General features: G+C 38.1%; 1 protein-coding gene across 4 annotated transcripts; it reads right to left on the reverse strand.

The window, feature by feature from the left end:
- Positions 1-503: 503 nt before the first annotated feature.
- LOC103938153 (glycosyltransferase BC10) lies at positions 504-6,014 on the reverse strand. 4 transcript variants are annotated; one of them, XM_048592021.1, is made up of 12 exons: positions 5,872-6,014; positions 5,350-5,459; positions 4,984-5,319; positions 4,354-4,452; positions 3,744-3,844; positions 3,577-3,648; positions 2,983-3,073; positions 2,731-2,811; positions 1,637-1,696; positions 1,430-1,552; positions 1,000-1,038; positions 504-916 (listed from the first exon to the last, which is right to left on the reverse strand). In XM_048592021.1, exons 2-12 carry the CDS (start codon positions 5,362-5,364, stop codon positions 788-790), a joined length of 1,146 nt encoding a protein of 381 aa, XP_048447978.1. In that variant the 5' UTR covers positions 5,365-5,459; positions 5,872-6,014; the 3' UTR covers positions 504-787. The 4 variants fall into 4 exon arrangements, with proteins under 4 accessions (XP_048447978.1, XP_048447979.1, XP_009346425.2 ...); XM_048592022.1 differs by lacking the exon at positions 5,872-6,014 and adding an exon at positions 5,658-5,848; XM_009348150.3 differs by having other exon boundaries at positions 4,984-5,459.
- Between the last annotated feature and the right edge of the window lie 15,047 nt (positions 6,015-21,061).

Raw genomic sequence — 21,061 nt, forward strand, 5'->3', positions numbered from 1 at the left:
CACAATTGAAATTTATAATCAAAACCGTTTATTTTCTTTATTTTTTTGTTTGGTAAATTCTTGATCTTCATTTGAAGATAATCTTTACAAAAATCATTTGAATCAATGATTATTTAGTTATTCAAATGTATCAAATAAATGGACAGTTCATCGTTAATTTATTTGTTACATTTGAATTACCTAACAATCTCTTATTTGAATAATTTTTTTCGATATTCAAATGAAGACTAAGAAATTGAACAATTTCGCTAATGTTTATACAATAAACATACATAATTTGCAAACAAGAGAATAAGATCATCCTCCAAGCGGATTACATGTTTTGCAAAAACAGAGTTATACCAGGGAGAAAATATATGTCCTCGTCATTTCTAGTTTTATTTTCTCTCAATTTTGCCGCTTGCCCAAAGAGTGCCGGTCATAACTTTTAAAGCATGAATTTCACGGCGCTATTGTGTGTTGTATAATTTGCCATTCGAGAGTTGCCTAAAAAATAAAGTTCTAGAAATGTAACACGGATAGCACAAAATGAAGGGTTCATCGAGATAACAACATATCCTCATATCATCCCCAAGTAACACTACCCTGTTAGCCTCCTGCCCGACTCCGGCCACCCTAACTGCTCTGCCAGTAGCCCTTGCACTCAAGAATCGTGGTAGGGAGGCGGCGAACAATCAAGCCTCTATAATGTGGCAATTTACAACTCCGTCAGCTATACTGGAAATAACATGGAGTGGAACGGTCGAAAGCGATCCAACCAAAGAATATGGAGTAAAAAATATCTGGCTCAAATTGTTGTATAATTGGCAAAAAGGTGCAACAAGTCATTGAGAGTCTCTGGATGGAACTTCCTTGCAAATAAGTAACACGGTCGTTGTATACCATTCCATAAGCAAGGCCATCTCTGTACTACTTTCTGAAAAACAAAACAGAAAAGGTAAATTGTTAACAAGCTATCAAATTCAATAAGCACGTCTTAGAGATTTTTTAGATGGGTACCTTCGCATCACTGGTTACATGCACGCTCACATCAACTGACTGCAGAGCAAGACAACCAAAGTCACTATCAGAAAATTTGAACTATTTACATTCCAAACGGTGGTCTTTCTAACATTATCTATGTTGGAAACTGATGGTACAAAGAAAGCAACTACAACAGAAACGTGAAAGCCAAAAACAAGCGTCACCCTAAACCATTCCTTTTTCTTAGTTCTTTTTCGTTAGATGAGGACCAATAATTAACAGTCATAACATGAGGAGTACGGGATCAACTACTATGAAATCGGCAGTCAGTGTCAATATACATATGCCACATATATCTAAACTAGATAAACATACATACATGATGGCGCTGTCATCTGTAAATAATACACATGCATATATATATATATATATATATATATATATAAAGCTTATAGCAGAATTCTACCGTAATATTCTTCAGAAGCTCATATGTAATATCCTGAGATTTGTATAACTTGGGATGCCACTTTCTTTCAGACCAATCAACATGTGTTACCGACCAGTTTGCAATGCCACCAGGATCAATTATCTGGAAACATGTATAAAGAAAACTTCATTCAGGCAGAGATGCAAATACAAGGAAACACTAAAGAGAATTCTTAAGAGGCCTCACATTGAAAAAGGTTGGCAAGTAATGTTCATCAGCAATGCAATTGCGCCCGTCAAAACCTGGCTGTAATAACCAAGAAATCCCATATCAAGAAATTGAACCAGTGAACATAGAGTATCATAATTTTAAAGATTCCATAAACCTATTTGGGCCCATTAGGAATCCTGCTCAAAAAATTCATCCTTTCTAAAAATATTTCTTAAGACATATCTTAAGAGCAATTTTTATAAGACTAAAAAACTTGTTCGGTATAAAATTCAAAATTGTATTGTATTCACAATTAAAAAAGAAAAACAAAAGGAAGCATCAACTCATTGGAAAGCCGACAGAGGTAAAAGAGAGGATCTGGCGTGAGAGTAGAGAGAGGAGAGAGATAGAGGGGAGAGAGAGAAGACAGGATCTGGCTTTAAAGTAGTGAGAGAGAGAGAGAGAGAGAGAGAGAGAGAGAGAGAGAGAGAGAAAAGAGATCAGAAGAGAGGATAGAAGAGATCCGGAAAGAGATGAAAGAGAGAAGAGAACTGACAAGAGAGAAGAGAGAGAGAAAGAGATAAGATAGAGTGAAGCGAGATAGGATGCAGAGAGAGAGTGGAGTGTGTGTTAGTTTGAAAACTCTCAAAACTGACTTCTTGTGTTTTTAATATATAGGCTATTTTCCGGTTGGTTTTGAGTTCAATTTCTGAAAACAGTTCTGCCAAACAAGGATTCTTGGCTTGAAACTCATAAATTGTTTTTGTGTTAAAAAAATTGACTTCAAGTTCAATACCAAACAGGCCCTTAGATACTTGCATCTCAGCTGTATAGTGGGCCAAGCATGAGAAGAGGAAAGAAATCCAAATGTTGAAATCAAGCAGATGTTTTACATGAAGACAAAAAATTTCAGCATTGCTAGAGCTTAGATTATCAGAAACAACCAAATAAAGAGCGAACCGAAATCTATTACACCCATAATAGGAGAAAATAAGGATCAAAGTATCATATATGCAGATATGCTATAGCCTATACGTATATGATAACAAATTATAGGCAAAAATATCTACTATAAGAAAATTTAAGAAATAAAGAAGGTAGATATAAAAATGCTGAGAAGGAAAACTTGCCTTACAGTAGTCCCGGAATTTCGAGTAGTAGAGACTATCAGCCATTGCTATCACAGCATGCTGACGCTTCATAGAGAACCACTGCATATAATTCACAATATTAAGTGGTCATACATCTCTACTGTTTACATTTGTTGATATTGCCAACTAGTAATGCATTCATAAAACTAATAAACATGCCCTACAGTAAGCAAATATCAATTTGCACAGATTATAAAACTACATCGATAATCTCAACATGATCAAAATTACCTGTGCTCCCTTTCTAAAGTCTTTCTTCTCAATTTCAGGTAACATGTGTTCAGAATACCTCCCATTTCCATGCGGACCAGGATCCTCAAAGCTGAAAAGAATACACAAGTATACAGGTAATAAAAATAAATTTATCAATTAGGAATAAGTTGGCTCTTTAGTAATTTCAGAGGATTAAAAAATTAACAGTGCTGCTCTCCTAAGGTCCTCATTTTGAGGACCTTTGAGGACCAAATGCATATTAGCAACAAGATTATATTAGTATAGATCCAAAGGCTTAAAATATTTGATAACTTAATAAAACCAACTTAAACTCCATGAACCATTAGAAAACTCATTTTCTTGTTTTGGTTTATTAAGTTATCAAATATTTTAAGCCTTTGGATCTAAACTAATATGATATTGTGGTTAATATGAATTTGGTCCTCACAGGTCCTCAAAATGAGGACCTTAGGAGAGCAAAGCTCAAAAATTAAAACGTACTTGGGCAGCATTCATAACCGTCATTATTCATCAAATTGAAATCCAGTCGCACAATGAGCTACCAACACATTTAAACTAGAACAGTAGCTCGTAAAACAAGATTTTACTTACCAGTCAACATAGCTTATATTTGTATTCATCAGATAGTCATAGATATAGTCAAACGTGTACAATGGTACACAACTGCACAACATAAAGAATTAATGAGATATTGATAGCAGCAGAAATAACCAGAACTAGACAAATAGGATGACTAAAGGTACCTAAAATTTAATCACCTTTCTGAAAGTAAGACAAAATGCTGGTTATCAGGATCTTGAAGAGCATTTGCCAATAATCTTCTCTCTGCATCTACCATTGAAATTTTTCCCCATATCACCTGGAAACATGAATCAACAATCGATCTCATTAATCTCCTAGATCACTAGTTAAACATGAGTCAATAATAAATCACAGTCACTTCTGATATAATGATTGAGCATAACAACAAAAAATAGAAATATTAGAAATAGTAAAGATCCCGTATGCTGGGAAAAAAATTCTACTAAAATTACTATCTATTGCCTGTAAAAGTTTTAATCTTAAGGCAGATGTGGTTTAAGAAAATACATGTGAAGGATATGTGACATGTATAATCCTTATATTCTTCTACCTATCATTGTAACCTCATCAATGCAAGTATAAACCCTTGCATGACAAATAGTGAAAGATTCAATCTGTCTGTTAGTTTAAAATTGATCAAGATCAACATAGCTCATAATGAAGAAAAAATCAGTAAGTCTCTGCTATTTGAGTTAATATTAAAGATTATGCTGAGCTTCCTTGAGATTTATATGGATTAAATATGAAATATAAATTTGTAAAGCCATGTAATCCAAGCAGGTTTACCGGGTCACTGCGAATCTCTCGATTAGAAAAGTAACGGCTCAAATGAATTGCCTTTTCTTTAGAAGCATGGACATACACAGAGAACCTTCCTTCATGACCCTGCCAACAAAAAACAGAAGTGCTCAAGCTAAGCATACGAATCGATAACTACTTGAACAGGCTCTATCAACACTGAAATATTGAGTGAACATGATCAGAAATAATGTTCTATAAAAGGTTGAACATTTACAATCACATATTATTACAGGAAGGACCTAATTTAACATACACACGTGCCAACCAACTATAAATCAGAGTCATTAACATGAAAACAATCTCTTGAAAAGAGCACCAAAAGTAACAGTTAAAGAAGGTTCACTGTTAACCGGTAACCATAATATAATTCAGGCCTTAAAGACTGTTGTACGTGGACGGTCCAACGACTATCTTTGCTAACGATTATAGGGTTAATCATTTTCTACTCTTACACTTTCTTATTAGAAAGCACTATCTGACAAAGATCAGATAGCATCTGAATATGCTTAAACCAACTAAACAGGACAAAAGTTGAAAAGAAACCCAAAAAAAGAAACAAGAAACACAGAAGATCTCTTTCTTGGGCCAATAAATCAATAGGAGATGAAGCCTTACATGGAGAAACTTATCCCAGAGCTTCTCAAAAGGCAATGCACTTGGAGTAAGGAACATGAATGCAATTTTTGGATTCTTGGATTGAATAGGAGGTTGGCTTAAAATCTCTCTAATTACAACACGGGATGCGATCTCATCGTCGGTAAAATCCCTTGCAGGAGCAGGTGGAAGCCAGTCCGAAATAGCCTTACAACCTCTAGAAGAAAATATGTAACAAGCAGCGCTGCTTTGAGGCGGATAGAGGAAAGCACAAATCACAAAGATGCTGACCAAAGAAACCAAGACAATAATCCACACCGGCCTCTTCAAAGGCGGGCGATGGCGAGGCCCGGGCAAGATCTGCATGTCACCCACGCCTGGACGCCACTGATTCGTCTTCATCTAGAATAAATGCATCACAACTCGATCACATAAAGATTTCATTCCTGACTATTGTCCCTATCCACCATTGCACTGTCCGATTGGTGTGGAAATTTCTGCAATCCGAAAGTATAAAAGGATTAATTCGTAATTAGAAGGTTCTCTATGCAACGACAAATGGACTAATCGGAAGAACGAGCCAAAGCAACAAAACCCTAAAGTCACAATTCAAATCTCGGAAACAGTCAAACGCCTGAATATATGTATGCAGGATTTTCGGTATAAAAATCCAAGTAAATAAAAGTCAAACCTACCCACAGACTCCAATCTACCCCCGAAAATCAAAACCCCAACTCCAAGACGCAATCTCCATTCCCCTATTAGTCAACCCAGCAGCCCACAATCCCAGAATTTTCCGCCATTTTCTTGTTTCCCGTTTGGTTGCCGAGAAAATAAGCAAAATCAAAACGACCCAAATGAAAATTCAGAGTCTCAGTGTCTCACACTCGGAGAAGACGAAAGAGATACCTGATGCAATGAGCTGAAAGGAGTTTCAAATCGAGAATTGAAGATCTGGAATGGTGATTTTTCGTTGACTCTCTCAAGATCTAGGGCACGCAGCAGGAAGGAAGGAAGGCCTCCACACACTCTCTCCTCGCACAGAAGAGAGAGAGACAGAGACAGAGAGATGGAAAATGGGATTTTGAATGGGAAGAAGATGGATGTGTTGGATTGCTGTGATTCCTTGAAGGACGATTCTTTTGTTCTCAAAATTCTCTCTCCTCTCTTCTCTCTCCTTTCAGTCAATACAGTCGTTTGCCTTTCTTCCAAACACTAAAAAAGCCGGCGATCCGTGAGACATACGCTTAACAAGCCGCGTTGAACGGAATAAACATGCCGGCGATTTTTTATTATTATTATTTTGTATAATTTTGTGTGGACTGCTTCTACTCTTCTTCTCGCTCGTGGCGCGTGTTTCTTAGTACCAACCCCACCAAATCCCCTCTTCATTTAAAATTTTTTTTTTTTTTTTTTAACAAATGATATTATTTATAGTAAATTTAGCCTCACAACAGACTAACAATAATGTGGTTTAAATTCGTCTTTGGCGAGAATTGAACCAAAAACCTCTCACTTATTATTAGACGCTAATTCAAATTCTTTTCCGTATTAAAACAAGAATTATTAATTGATTTGCTCTCTAACATTGTTGTTTAGTCTCATTTTACTCCTTAAAACTTGTTTTGTCTCATTTTTCCACTTTAATCTGCCATCTTATTTATCTCAATTCACCTAATTTTTGTCAATTCCCCCAAATAGGCTTTGAATTAATGGGTAGTATGGACATTATCGGTCGACTTGAACTCAAGGACTGGATTCACTTAAACCTAATTTGTCTTCCTAACTTTTCTCGCCACAATTCACTTGCGTCTTGGTAAATATTGCGTGGTCGACTAAAATTCTCACCTAAGTGCCACGTGGTCAACCAAAATTCTCACCTAAGTGCCACGTCGTAAAAAATGGAGCTTATCTTTGTTTACATAAAAAATAAACTGTTCTAACTCCTCTTGTTTTAACGTATATTTGACAGAATTGACGAAAATGGGGTGACATGAGACTCAATGAGACAAAAAATGATAGCTGCAAGAGACAGAGTGGCCACTTAGTATTACGGTCTAGTATTATTCCTCTTCACTTGTAAGTAAGAGGTCTTAGGTTCAATTCTCACCAAGAGCGAATTTGAACCATATTATTGCTAGCACATTGTGAGGCTTAAGACCACCCTCTCCCCCTTAATATAAATACTATTGTTTGTTCAAATTTGTTCAAAAAAAAAACAAAACAAAACAAAAAAATAATAATAATAAAACAAAACAAAACAAAGACAAAACAAGTTTCATGTGGTAAAATGAGACTAACTAAATGGCAGTTTTAGAGGGCAAATCAATTAATAAGTATTAACACAATGCCCACATGAAGGAACATATTTTTCAATTCTAACCATGATTTCATTAGCACTATAGCATGTTGGTGTTATACTCTATTTGTAAGGTGAAGATCTTAAATTTGTCTCCATTTAATATCGCGATATAAAAGATAAATGCATGTGCCTTCAATGGTGATTGTGGCTGGCTATGTAAATTGTTTTTAGTATACCAGTGTTTATCATTCGGTACATATGGCACTCTATTAGCGGTGTACTTTAAAAAATCTGATTTCACAATAAAATCAATTTGTAATGGGGGTATAGTCCAATTTTTTATAAGCATATAGATTTCTCTTCACGTGTCGATTCATTTAAGCCTAACATGTGGAAGCATGTGTGTTATTGGGCTCAACATGTGGTTGAACTAGTTATGATGGCATGGAAGAAGTTGAGATTCTACCACAAGACTAAATGGCAATACGAGTTTAGTCTAATTTCTTATAGTCATTGCAATCCTTAGTTTCCCAATGTGAGATTCACACTCCATCATGCCAACTTGTCATTGGGTTGGGGGAGCAGCATGATCTACTTGGATACGTGGCCCATATGTTGTGTAAATAGGGTAAGTTTTTTGGAAAACTAAAAAAATGGTCACGTGATATTATTATTTCACTCAAATTATAAAATGTGGATTTACTTTTTTTAATATATCATAAAAGTGAGACATATCAACAATTTTGCTTACCATAAAATCCATTACTACTAGGGTGACAACTTGCGTTGAGTGAACCTGAATCCGCCTTTGTCCAAGCTGATTTCAAATCTGATCGGAAGGGTTATAATTAAGAAAAAAACCCGCCCAACCCCAACATGACCTCAACCCAATCATTTATTAGGTTGAGTTGGGTTGATGTCTTACCCGCCCACATTTATTAGGATCAAACCTAACCCGATTTTGAGACCGAATTCGCTCATGCACATATTACCCATCCAACTTCATATTATATAAGTCATGTATAAGTGTTGGAATGACAATACTTGAAGTCTATTCTCGGTTTTCATGTGGATAGTGAATGTTAGTGTTAGTTTTACATTTCTTTCGGTTGAAGTTTGGTATACGTCTTGTAATTTAGTTTCAACTTTGCATGGTTGTTTGTTTTAAATGTTGTGTAGATGATGATATGTAAATGAATTTTAACTAATATTGACGTTGTTTAGTTCAAAATTGGAAAAATAATGCAAAATAAGGTATTATAGATTGAACTCGATAAAGTTGGATGAATCCGAACTCAACTAAACTCGCATGAACCCGAACCCAACCCAAACTCAAATTGTAAAAGTTGAATTAGAGTTGGATTGACTATCCAACATGCCAAACCTGACCGAGTTGCATCCCTAATCACTACAGTACTTTGGTTCATAATTTAAGTTCGCATGAAAGTGCTTGATATATTTTTGTCAAAAAAATAAAGATATGTAAAGCCCAAAATCCACACAGACAAAGGCGAGCGCATTGAGGCAAAATTATTGAGTGGCTGGCCTGCTTGTGGCATGCATACGGCGTGCATCCAGTTTTAGCGTATCATCTGGGCTGGGCATTGACTGGTGATCGAAACCAATTTTATCGAAACCAACAGATGTCAATTCTATGATGATAACTTCTATTTAAGGAAAATCATTTTTAATGGCGGTTTGCCATCAACTATATTAATAAAATGGAGTTTTAACAAAAAGTCCACGGTACTGTTCACTTTAACGAAAAACCACATTTTTACACTAAAAAGTCAAACCTGGTACTATTCACTTTACCCTCTTTATCGTTAAAATTCAAAGTTTTTAAATCCTTTTCATTAGTTTTCCTTTAATAAAATCTAGTCATTTTCTCAATTTAAAATGTACATGGACTTACCGTGGGACTTTTTTTATTTTTTAGGAAAGTGTTATTGGCATTCCAAAAATTTCATTCTACACTCCTCACAAGTGTAATTTTCTTTCATAATATAGAAAGTTTGGAGTGTAGAATGAGATTTTTGGAGTGCTAATAACAATTCCTATTTTTAATTTATTTTTATTTAGTACAACGATATTTTTTACACTAAGTGAATGGGGATTTCGGCTAAAATCACATAACAGGCAACTTAATTTGGTATCAAATTTGTCATCTAGGAGATTAGAATCTAAGACCTCTTACTTACAAGTGAAGAAGAGGAATACTATCAGATTGTAGTACTGAGTGACGACTTACCCTTTGGACTCAGATGATGGTGGAAGATGCTTATTACTTTCGTATAGAAATTGAAGTGGCACAAGAGTGTTGTCTATTATGTTTACTCATATGTACTACTTTTTTTTTCTCACTTTAGAACTCAAATATAAAGAACAATTAATATGAGATGAACAAGAAATGATAACAAGGCACTCTGACAAGATTAAGAGCATTAAGTATGAACTAAGCTATCAAAAAAGTGTGTGTAAGAAATAAAAATGGTGTCCGGACAGTATTTTTAAAAAATATATCATAAAATGGGCTAAATATGTGTTTAATATTGTATTAATTTACTAACTTATTAGCGTTTGAGCATTTCTATATCTATATATAACATTTTCGTTGCTATTTATGTGAATCGAAACTGTCGATGCAAATTTCTGCCATCTCTAGCTTTGACAAAAATGCATGTGCAAAACAATCAACACTTTTGATCAATGACCTAAGTCTCATGCGCCCACAAGTTGGGGGGTTAGGCCAATGGATCTCCAATGCCTAAGTTAGTTTCTCTGAGAAGAGTAAGTGTTTAAGACTTTTTAGGGTTGTAAAAGCTTACCGAAATTTGGTAGAATAAGGGGTATATATAGGGGAGTGGCCGGCCATGGTGTTAGGGTTTTACCCTACACATGGTGGCATCCTATTGGTTAAGGTTTTACGGAGAAATATTCTCAAGATATTAAATAGGAAATAATATCTTGAGATAATGGAGTAATTATCCTTAATTGATTTAAATAGGGATTATTTACTTGAATTGAATCAATCTTCAATTCGGAGTGTATTAAAGATAGGATTTGGGTAATTAATCCTTATCTTTAATGCTTTGACTTTTCCTTGCCAAGGGCAAGTCAGCTGTGGGCAATTGTATTCAGCTATAGGGACCTTCAAGGGTCTGAGCTGCGGGTGGGAGTATCTGAGAAGCCTGCCCATTTAATGAGGGCAATCTTGTCTTTCTTAGGCAAAAGTTCACATGTCACCTCCAGAATATTTGGGATTATTTTAGGCTCCACAAATGCCCCCACATCTGTTGGGTTGTTCGTAGGAAAATGGTAGTAAGTGTAGAAATCTTAAGCTGCATAGGCTTGTAGTGTTGTTTACCAATTCGAACTAGATCTCCTTTCTTAATTTGGAGATGGACTTCTTCTAGAAAAAGGAAACCAATTGCCCCCAATACCTATTTAGTTATGCCTTAAGCAAGGGATTGAATAAATTTGTAGAACAATCATAATTCCAACAAGGAAGAGAGAAGCCAGAGGAAATTTGTTCCCCTTCCCCTAGCTTTCTTCTTTTCTGGCCGTTGCAAAAAGTCGTCTCTCATTGTTGTTCTTTTTTCTCCATGCTGTACCAAGGGAAGAAAATTTTGAATTTTGATTTTTTGGGACTTGAAAAATTGGCTCGGCAAAGCCAAGGTGGCGTGAGGGACGTGGCAAGGGTGTCATGGGGCTGCTGTGCACAGGTGGTGCAGCGGCGGAGCTCGGCTCCACTCGAGCCGAGGTGACAGGCGCGCTAGGCGCAGAGCTAGGTGAGCCGTGAGGATCTAGCCCAATTAGGTTCGAGCTTAGTGCGGGCCAAGCATGGAGGAGCAGGCTCGGGCCTGCCATGGAATGTGAAAGGGAGAGAGAGACCGACACAGGCCTGGTTTCTCCTGCTGGCAGATTGGGCCAAGAAGTGGCAGGGATTTGGGTCATAGGGGTTAACGTGTTGCTGGGCTCCAGCGGTTTGGGCCCGCACTAAAGGAGAAAGAGAGAATGAGGGCTGGCTCTTCTATGGCCTGGTAGTGTAGGTGAGCTGGGCCTTGGGGCCTGGCGATAGGGTGTTGAGCTCTTTGGTCCTCTTATTTTTATATATATTTTCGTTTCTCTTCTCGCGAGCTGCCTTCTAAATATTTTTCTTTGTACTTTTTTGCAAGAATTTTGAGATGTCTTCCTCCGATCGCTGGTTCGTTCGGCAAGTTGGGCTACTTTAAGGTTACGCATGTCAAGATCAATTCCAATGAGCTATTTTGGGATTTTCTCGAGACGTACAAGCATGCGATTCCGTCAAAGGTTTGCGTCAAGAGGGTGAAGGATAATAGCGGCCATGAACCGTGTAGTGAGGGTGCCACTACTAGGAAGAAGGCTATAAAATTTCATCCGTATTACCTCATGTTGGGATTAACTTTTCCCATACCGCATCTTTTTCAGGAGGTGATCTACTCCATGAAATGCATGCCTGCTCAGTGCTCCTCGAATACAGTTTGTGTGATGGTGGGGTTCTCGAACTTGAGCAGATTCTTTGATCTTGGCTTGACCATAAATGAGTTATGGTACTTCTTTGAAATCGGCCACAAAGAAGGGGTAAGGTAGCTGATGTCTCGCCATAGGCTGCTTGATGTTTTCCGCAAAGGTAATCATGAGTGGACGAGAGATACCTTGGAGGTAAATAGAGAGTGGGAGTCTGACTCCTTTCCTGAGTTTCGTGTTTCGACTGTCTTTATCAATGGTAAGTGAATTACTTCATTCCTGGCCTGCTTGAATTTTTGTTGAGCTACTCTATGATTTCAGTTTATTGATCGTTCTTCTTACTTTGTGTAGATTCAAAATTTGGCTCAACCCCAAGAACTTCGACGGATATGAAGAAAGTGCACTCGCCTTGGGCATTCTTGTTGAGTAATGCGAGTGGCGCTGGCTACTCAGCCTTCTTCGTCGGGAGAAAGGCGGGCTGCCTTCGAATGAAGAGAAACTATATAAAGGATGAAGTGTTTGCTCATCTGATCGTTATTGTAGAGTCTGCTGCCAATGAAGGTGGAAAGAAGAGGCCTTGCTCATTTGCTTGTGAGCCTTCGGCTGAAAAACAAGCCAATGACTTCTTTTGTTGCTCGTAGGGGCTCGTCTGCTATTAAGAAGATTGCCATTGATCTAACTTTTCACAAGGGGATGAAAATGACCGTTGAGTGTAAGCCTATGAAACCTGCCGCTCCAAAGGTAGCCATCACCATTGATAAGAGGATTGCCCAGAGAAAAGGTTCGGTGGTGCCTTCGGTGTCTAGGTTTATATCAAAGCGCACGTCAGAAGCTAAGTTCAGTTCGACTTCTGAGAGGCTCGCCACTATAAAGAGCGGGAAGGTGGATTCATCTGCTAAGGTGGCGCCTAGGCCTATTTCTTCTTCCGTTGTGACTGATTCGTCTACTGAGAAAGGGAAGTCTACTCACACGGGTAATTATAAGAGATCAATTAAGTCTGAAGTTGGGAAGTTTCCCAAGGTTTGTGATTTGCTGAAGGCTGACTTACTTGAGGACGTTGATGCATGTGCCAAGTTTATTGATAGTGTTGGGAAAGTTATCGTCCACTCAGACTCTTTTGTGAAGCGTCCTGCCTACTCAATAAGGTCCTCCCTGATTGCTACAATGCATAAGACTTTGATTCTGGCAGCTGAGTCTATGCGGCTTCGATCAAGATGCTGTCGAATGTGATGAGGAGGCCGAAGTGGCATTGACGGCTCAGCTTCGCTTGACTGTTGAATAGATCTAGAAGCTTAAATCTGAACTTCCTGTTTTGAAAGGGTCTAATGTCTCTGCCCCTACTTCTATGCAGCTGGAAACGATTCATCAGGAGGTCGTCCATTTGAAGGCTAAGCTTAGTGCGACTTAGGCAATATGGGAAGCTACAGAGAAAGAAGTCAGTCGTGTTGCACCAGTGGTTAAGGACCTTGAACATGTCTATTTGAAGCTACGATCTGCTGGTTTCACCAAGGACGAGGAACTTATCTTCATGATTGTTGAAGTGTCGCGTCTCAAGGATGTTGCTAATAAGCTTGAGTACAAAGAAGTAGATATGTAAGATGCGCTTTCTGCTAGCGAGAACCTGATGAATGAACTAGGTAAACTGCATGATGCTCACATTAGGCTTGGTGAGGAGAATATGTAGTTGAAAAATGAGAATGTCAGTCAAGAAGTGGCATTTACTTCTTATCAAGCTGATTTCTTCAGAGTAGGTCGTCAGATTATGAGTTTTTTGAGAAGGACTTTGAGACTTTCTTCATTTCTTCAGTTGATCTGCTTGACTTCTCGCTTAAAGCTGCCTTTGGCAGAGCAGTTAAGGGTCAGGTAGTCCAGGTAGGGGCGGTTGAGGATAAGCTGATGGAAGCTTTGGCTGCTGAGAGCGGTGTGGCTAAAGGCGTGGCAGTCGAGAGACTAGTGGTTGCGCAGGCTGCCGATAAGTAGTCTTTTTGCTTAGACTTAGGAATTTTCTTCTTTTCCTTTTCGTTCTGCTTTATTTGAACTTTGTTGGCCTTCGAGCCGGTTTATCAATTTGTTAGAAATTTAATAAACAACTTTCCTTGCTTTGCTTTATCCTTTTATTTTGCCATGTCTTTTGCAAAACTTAACCGTAGAACGAGAGGTTGGGTGAGTTGCTTCAATGAAGCAGTCGATCCCACGTCGCCACTTAGGTTTTAGTTTCGGCTTTGATGCTCAAGAAGCTTTACTTGCACGAGGAAAAAAATGCAAGATTTCTAACCTATAGAGCTAGCGGCCGAACTCGTAACCTCTGTAGGAAGTAGGCAAGTCTGCGTAGCTGCTATAGTCGTAATCTTGGCTTTAGGAGCTTTGGCCCTTCCGGGGCATGTTGCAAAATTTTTAACTTATAAAGTCGGCAATCGGACACTTTGTAGAAAGCAGAGAAGTCTGCGTAACTACTATAGTCGTGAATCTCGGCTTTAGCAGGTGCACGAGCCTGGGCTTTCCTGGGGTATGTTGCAAAATTTTTAACTTATAATGTCGGTGGTTGGACATGTGTTTCTCGTAGAAAGCAAAGGAATTCGTGTAGCTGCTATAGTTGTGAATATCGACTTTAGCGGTTTTACAAGCTTTGGCCCTCTCGGGGCATATATTGCGAAATCTTTAACTTATGGAGCCGGCGGTTGAACACGTGCTTCTCATAGAAAGTAGTGGAGTTCGCGTATCTGTTATAGTCATGAATCTCGGCTTTAATGGCTGCACGAGCCCGGACTCATGTCCCAATCACTATTATCCAGTCCCTATTCCTTGTGTGCATACTCCAAATCCCCAATTCCACAAACCTTAAATTCTCAATCCCAATACAAGAATTCAATTTTACCCCAATCTAATACCTTAATTTGGTCCAAAATTCTTCACACCACCACAATTGGTTCAAAATTCAAGTTTTCAAATATCCTAATATCATTTGAATTATATTAAATATTAAATAGAGGTGTATTCTAATCTTAGTTAGACATTAAATTCAAGTAATTGTTACAAAGTGGAACTCTTTTTTACAAAGAAAAGCTAGTTCAACTTGATATTTATTTTCATTTTGTGCATTCTAATAATGATTTTTCTCAATTGCGGGTGATTAGTGATCTTGCTAAAAGAATGGTGGAGAAAGGGTTGCATCAAACATTTGCATATGTATATTTGCTTATTGAGTTGACTTTTAGTTTTATCGATTGCAACTGCTTTAGTGGAGAGGAAATTTTTCACTATAAATATCATTGAGGGTCCACTTCACAACAAAATGGGAGATCGATAGTTGAGTGACAACTTAATTGTTTACATTAAAAAATATATTTTTCTTGTATCGATAATCGAGCTATCGTGGAATATTTTTAGACTATGAAACCTCATTGTGGACGAACATATTTCTCTTGAGTGTTTGCATTGAGATATTAAGACACTCCTAAAGAAAGAAAAAGTAAATGAATCATGTATGGAAAGGAAATAACAAATTCATTACGGTGAATATGGGAGTACAAGACAAATGATTGGATTGTAATTACGATTTCATGGTTTCTCAACTTTCTCTAATAATTCAAATGATTACCTTGTTTTCTCATCTTTTAATAAAAAACTTAGACCATCTCCAACCCTTGAGATAAAGTGTAAAAATTTAAGTTAGAAAATTTTAAGTTATAACTCAGAAACAGTTTTTCTCCTCCAACTCTTACGGCTTAAAATTTTAAGCATGTTGCAGTCATATTTATAATAGGAATGTAATTGTGTAAATCCTAGGGAATATGGGAAAATATTATATATTCCTATTAGGATTAGATTACCTATTAAATGCTACAATCCTAAAGGGAAAGGTTTTACCCTTTCTACAACTATAAATAAAGACACAATGGGGTGAATCAAACACACCCACAATTACACATCTCTCTCCTTCTCTCTCTATGCCGCACCCTTTCTCTCTTTCTGGCCTCCATAATTGTTCAGTAAATTATGCCTACAACACGTTATCAGCAAGCTCTTGACGCTACACTAAAGAGAGTTTATTCTTCAATCAGGGGAGTATTACGTTTTAATCATCCTTTTCATGATTAATTAATTTATTATTTTGAATTGATCTACATGCTATTGATTCAATTTAATTTTTCTTTTTTTATCGTGATACAACGCATTGGAGAAGTAATTCCGGTTTTTCAAGAAGGATCTTCAACAAATTCAAAGGCTTTTATCGTTTTCTGCCAATCAGGTACACTTAAAATAAAGTAAGATATTTGAAATGACCATGAAGCATGAAAACATTCCCCATGATGCATGAACCCCCTACATTTATATTTACCTTCCAATATATATATTGTATATGTTTCATATATTTGTCAATATATATATTTGTCAATATATATATTTGTTTCATGCATTACGCAATTATGCTATGTGGAATTTGTGAGTCAAATTATATAAAATAAATTAGAAGCATATTTAGGGTTTCCTCAACCCTAAGGGATTTTGAAAACTATATGGGAATTAGACATGGTGTGGTACACCACTGCACCATCACTGTGCACACAGACACCAGGCTTCGGCTTGGGGAAAATATGGTGGGCCTATAACCCTTCTCCTGTTTGCACTACGGCCTGCAACCATCCAACCCAGCCCAGATTGACTGGGCTCTATTCCCTACACGTTGCAACCTTTAAGGTTGCTGGGTTCTGTGTTGCCAGGCCCTCAGCCTGCTCCTCGGCCCACAACAAACTGACGTCAGCCATGCGGCTGGGCTTCTCATGCCCAGGACCACGACCCCAGCTTTTTACGGTCTCCCCGTGTGCTAACCCATAAGCCAGCGTATGTTGGGCTTGTCCCCGTGCCACCCCACCCAGGCCCGTGGCTTACAGCCACCATAAGACTGCTTTCCTACAGCCAACCCGAGCCTTTTGCTCACGGTACTAAGCCCAAATTATTTTGGGGCTATATTTTTCGACCATTAATATTATTTTGCTTCTACAATCGCCTCGGTATGGCCCGATTTATTGAATTAATTAAAAGTGACTTGCTGTCTATTAATCTGATAATGAATCCCAAAGTATTGACCTGAATATCACTTTTGGACATTAACGATTCAATAATTTATTTTTATACTTTGAACCGTCACATACTTTCGTAGTAACGAAGCTCTCACACTTGAGTTCTCGAAGAAACTCAGATCCACTATACTTAAATCAGCATATTGCATTCTGTGTTTCTTACGGGAACCTCTCCTTATGGACTAATTGTTCATTAAACTAAATTGAACCTGTAGTTTCAAATTTAGTGCCTTTGAAACTTTGATGCTTATGGATGATTCCTTCCCATAGCACCAATCACAATCTTGTTCCTTCCATTCAGTGGATTGTCGTGCCGTAACAAGTTCGATTTTTTTTATTTGGACGTTTCTAATAAAAACCACTTCATGTGAGGTACAAGACGTGAATCTTCACTTGACTATCAAGAAGCTGAGAAACCATTGAAGCCAACAATAGCAAGGAAGAGCTGAATAAGCCTCCGCCATGATCTTCATTCGAAGACTTATGCCCGAAGTATTATCAATGGAAATACCTCCCGAACAAGGATTCCATGGCTCTTTGGCTCGCTCCTACGGACCGTGTGATCATGCGACATATTGCCCGAAACACACCATGATTATGTCTATGAATGAGTACAATTCTGAAGTTTATAAATACGATCGAATTTTGATTGGAGAATATTTTTCTCGCCCTTCCATGTTTCTAACTCTCCCCTGAAGTAGCAGTGTAAAAAGCGGAAGTTTACCACATTCTCAGATCTGATTACCACCACAAACATATGGTAGAATCAAGGCTTGCCAAGGTGTGGCATCATGCCCGAAGCGTGATCCTTGGCACCTAAGACCTAAAACTTCAAGAATAAGGGATAATATTCCTGAACCTTAACCCTGCATAATCTTTTTCTGTCTTGATGGGATAGATCATTGGTTATGCACCTGTTCGTGCCCCTACCAATGTTGTTAAGGAGTACCATTCTAGTAGTCAATATGTGAGACTAATTTTGCTCCACCAAACATCGTTGGAAGAGCAAAATTTTGACATGGATGGCCTTGTTGGCCGAATCCACCCTAGTAACTTTGGTTTACTTTGTGAACATTTTTCCATGTTCTTGGATTCAAGTTTGGTGTATGTTTTACTTATGGATAATCTTATTGATATTGTCCTCGAATATGAGTTAATTGAATCATGTTTCTTAATACATGTGACGAATTCAATTAAACACGTGATTAGGTAGGAATGTGGGAAAGTTAGTTGTCTGAATGAATGCGTATTACACACACTAACTTTACACCCAAATCACATCTCTAACAACGACTTTAGGTCTATCCAACCTGATTAAGAGCATTTGGCATGCTTCTCGTTGTATGATACTGAATTACCATTTAAGGGACCTTAAATTCTCTCTGACGTTGAGTTTTTAAGGATATTCGAGATGACAGTGATCATAAATGAAACCACTAAAGAAAATAAAGTGAAATATCTTTGCACCACCTCCAAAAATGAGCCTGAAACTTTGATTTAGGGCCAATGGGTTGTCTTCCAACTAGGAATACACCACATGTGGCCGACCTGGAGCTTGGTGATTGAGCAGTTTACTTGCTTTGGCACGACCTTTTGGGACACTTAGGTCGAACAATGATGCTACAACGCATCTCCTTATCTAAAGTAAGGATATTGTGCCTACAAGCACACTTTGCCAAGCATGCTCATTAAGGAAATTGATTTTCTATATCATTCCTCACAAAGATACAACACGACTTTCTTTTCATAGTGGATTCAAAGGAATTTATGTGGACTAATCCAACCAAAATGCGGACCATATAAATACTTATGGTTTTGGTTGATGAATCAACAAACTGGTCACATGTTTGTCCACACACATTGCTGCTAAACCTCATGGCCGATTATGGCTTCACCACCTTACATATCCCTTAAGGTCCGGGAGACTGGATAATGTCGAAGAGTTTATATCGAAGGTTTTCGCTAAAGTATTGCATGTCGTTTTGGGTTTCTAATTGAACATCGAATTCCCATGTTCACCCCAAATAGCCTCGCCTAGTGATCATAAAGGGCAATTTAAATGATCGCCCGAATTTTGGTGAACATACCAAGTTTTTGATTTCTGCCTAGGGCTATGCAATCCTTGTACACAGTTATGTTGGTCCACCTTGAGGCCCATTGCCACCCAACCTATATGACGTTACAGTTGGTTACTGGGTACGAACCTGACGATTTTTGTATTTACGCATTTGGGTGTGCATTCCATATGCCAAGTTACGATGCCGCAACGTACCACCATGGGTCCTCAAAAAAGGATGTGTATCTTTTGTCGATCATGATTCTTCTTCATACTAGCTCTCTTCAAGCCCTTGCATGCGATCTCTTTACGGCTCATTTGCGGGTTGTCACTTTAATGAGATAGTCTTCCCGTCGTTAAGGGGAGACAAGAACATCAACATTTCTGTAAAACGGTGCGAATTTACGTGGATGTTGCCCAGTATGTCTCATCTCGATCCCTATACCACACAAGTGTGATAAAGCAAGTGCGATGAATTCTGGTTTTTAAAATGTTGCTCCATATGGATTTATCTGATCTAGCTAAAGTGACAAGATCATATACCAGCTGCAAACATGCCTACAAGGATAGACGTACTTAAGGGACGTCAAGTCAACATCCTTGGAGGGTGTGCCGCCCCTGTTGGACTGTTTGGATGCCCTTGTTGGACGGTCTGGTACACTAGCGGATAGCCAATTAATTTGTCTTGGCCTGGAGCATGATAAATCACTATGTTCGTATGATTCACTTCCCTATAAAAGGAAGACACGACACAACAATGAATCTAAACTCGATCGTTGTCTCAAATCATTTCCATCTCATGAGATTAATCCAGATTTCTCTTGAGATTTAAGGTTTTTGGTCCAGTATACTAGTTTGGATAAGCTAAACGGAATTGAAATGAGATTATCATCGATGATGTTTTCACTTATATGGTAGCTACCAACATAAATGAAAAGCGACGATATCGAACCGTGTTCCGTTGATTAAGTGACAACGTAGAATTGATTGGACAACTAAAGTAACAATCCAAGTTAAATTCCTTACCAAAGTGTGTATTGGACTTGTCGTTCCTACACAGCCCAAGGTAACCCTATTGTGTTACAAGTGGGAAAAGAAGCGTTATGAGATGAATGAAATAGTGCAATATGATGCACGTCTTACGGTGCAAGGTTTCTCTCAAACGTCTTATGATTGATAGCAGCATTATGAAATGTGGTTAGTGTTTTCTCCATGGGGATATAGATACGGAGATTTACATGTAAGTTCTCAAAGAATTACATGGACTAGTTCAAATAGTTCCAAAACCATGGAACACCCTCTTAAACTTATTTTGAGGCGTTCACTTATGGATAGAAAAATCTGACGGAAGTGGTATACCCGTCTACGTGATTATTTGATCAGTCAGGGATATGAATTATGCCCTTGCGTGTTAAACTAAGAAGTTTTATTCCAAATTGCTAGAGTTACAATTTATGTCATTGACACGAATCTCACTAAAACTCTGGAAGAGCTTGAGAAAGCTACCTCGCACTTGAAGATGGAATTTGAGATAAAAGATCTTCGGAAAACTCATTTATGCCTTAACCTAAAGTTGAAGCATTGTTCTGATGGTATTTTGGTCTACCAGTCGAACTACACTCCGAATGTGTCACCTTTGAGTATATTTTTGATCGTCTATACGGTATATGCAAATGAGACTCTTGAAGAGGTTATGGAATCCGAAATTCCATATCTAAGTTCAACTTTGTGCTTCATTGTACTTAGCTCATTGTATTTAGACAGGACATCTCATTCGCTGTTGATCTTGGTAAAGATGCAGCACTGCGCCTACACGCAACCACTGATTTGGTATTAAAGACATACCCTAAAGGTACTATAAGGGCAAATCCCAATGCATCTCGAGCGGATCCAACCCCCTTAATCCTCGAAACGATGTTTGCCTTATTTGTTATGCTGACGCTGGTTACTTATCAAACCCGCACAAGGCAAAATCCCCAAATGGTTATGTCTTTAACGTTAGGGATATCGCAATATCTTGGAGGTCCACGATATGACCTTAGTTGCAAAATCTTCGAATTGTTCCAAGACTCACCCCACTTCACTACGCCACAAGTGAGGCATGGTTAGGAGTTCTTGTTGAGAATTTTGAAGTACTTGCTGTGTTTTCATCCATCATTGAGTCTCGAC

Source organism: the organism of the source record quoted next, unplaced genomic scaffold (assembly GCF_019419815.1).
Source record: "Pyrus x bretschneideri cultivar Hongxiangsu unplaced genomic scaffold, Pyrus_bretschneideri_v1 Contig36, whole genome shotgun sequence".
NCBI classification, from domain to species: domain Eukaryota; kingdom Viridiplantae; phylum Streptophyta; class Magnoliopsida; order Rosales; family Rosaceae; genus Pyrus; species Pyrus x bretschneideri.

Bases quoted from the DNA above. Each gene is read 5' to 3' on its own strand.
- LOC103938153 (XM_009348150.3), bottom strand. From the start codon at position 5,364: ATGAAGACGAATCAGTGGCGTCCAGGCGTGGGTGACATGCAGATCTTG. The intron at 3,649-3,743 runs GTGATTAAATTT...TATGTTGTGCAG, and splicing joins TTTGTCTTACTTTCAGAAAG to TTGTGTACCATTGTACACGT. The intron at 1,039-1,429 runs GTAGAATTCTGC...CTTGCTCTGCAG, and splicing joins AGCTTCTGAAGAATATTACG to TCAGTTGATGTGAGCGTGCA.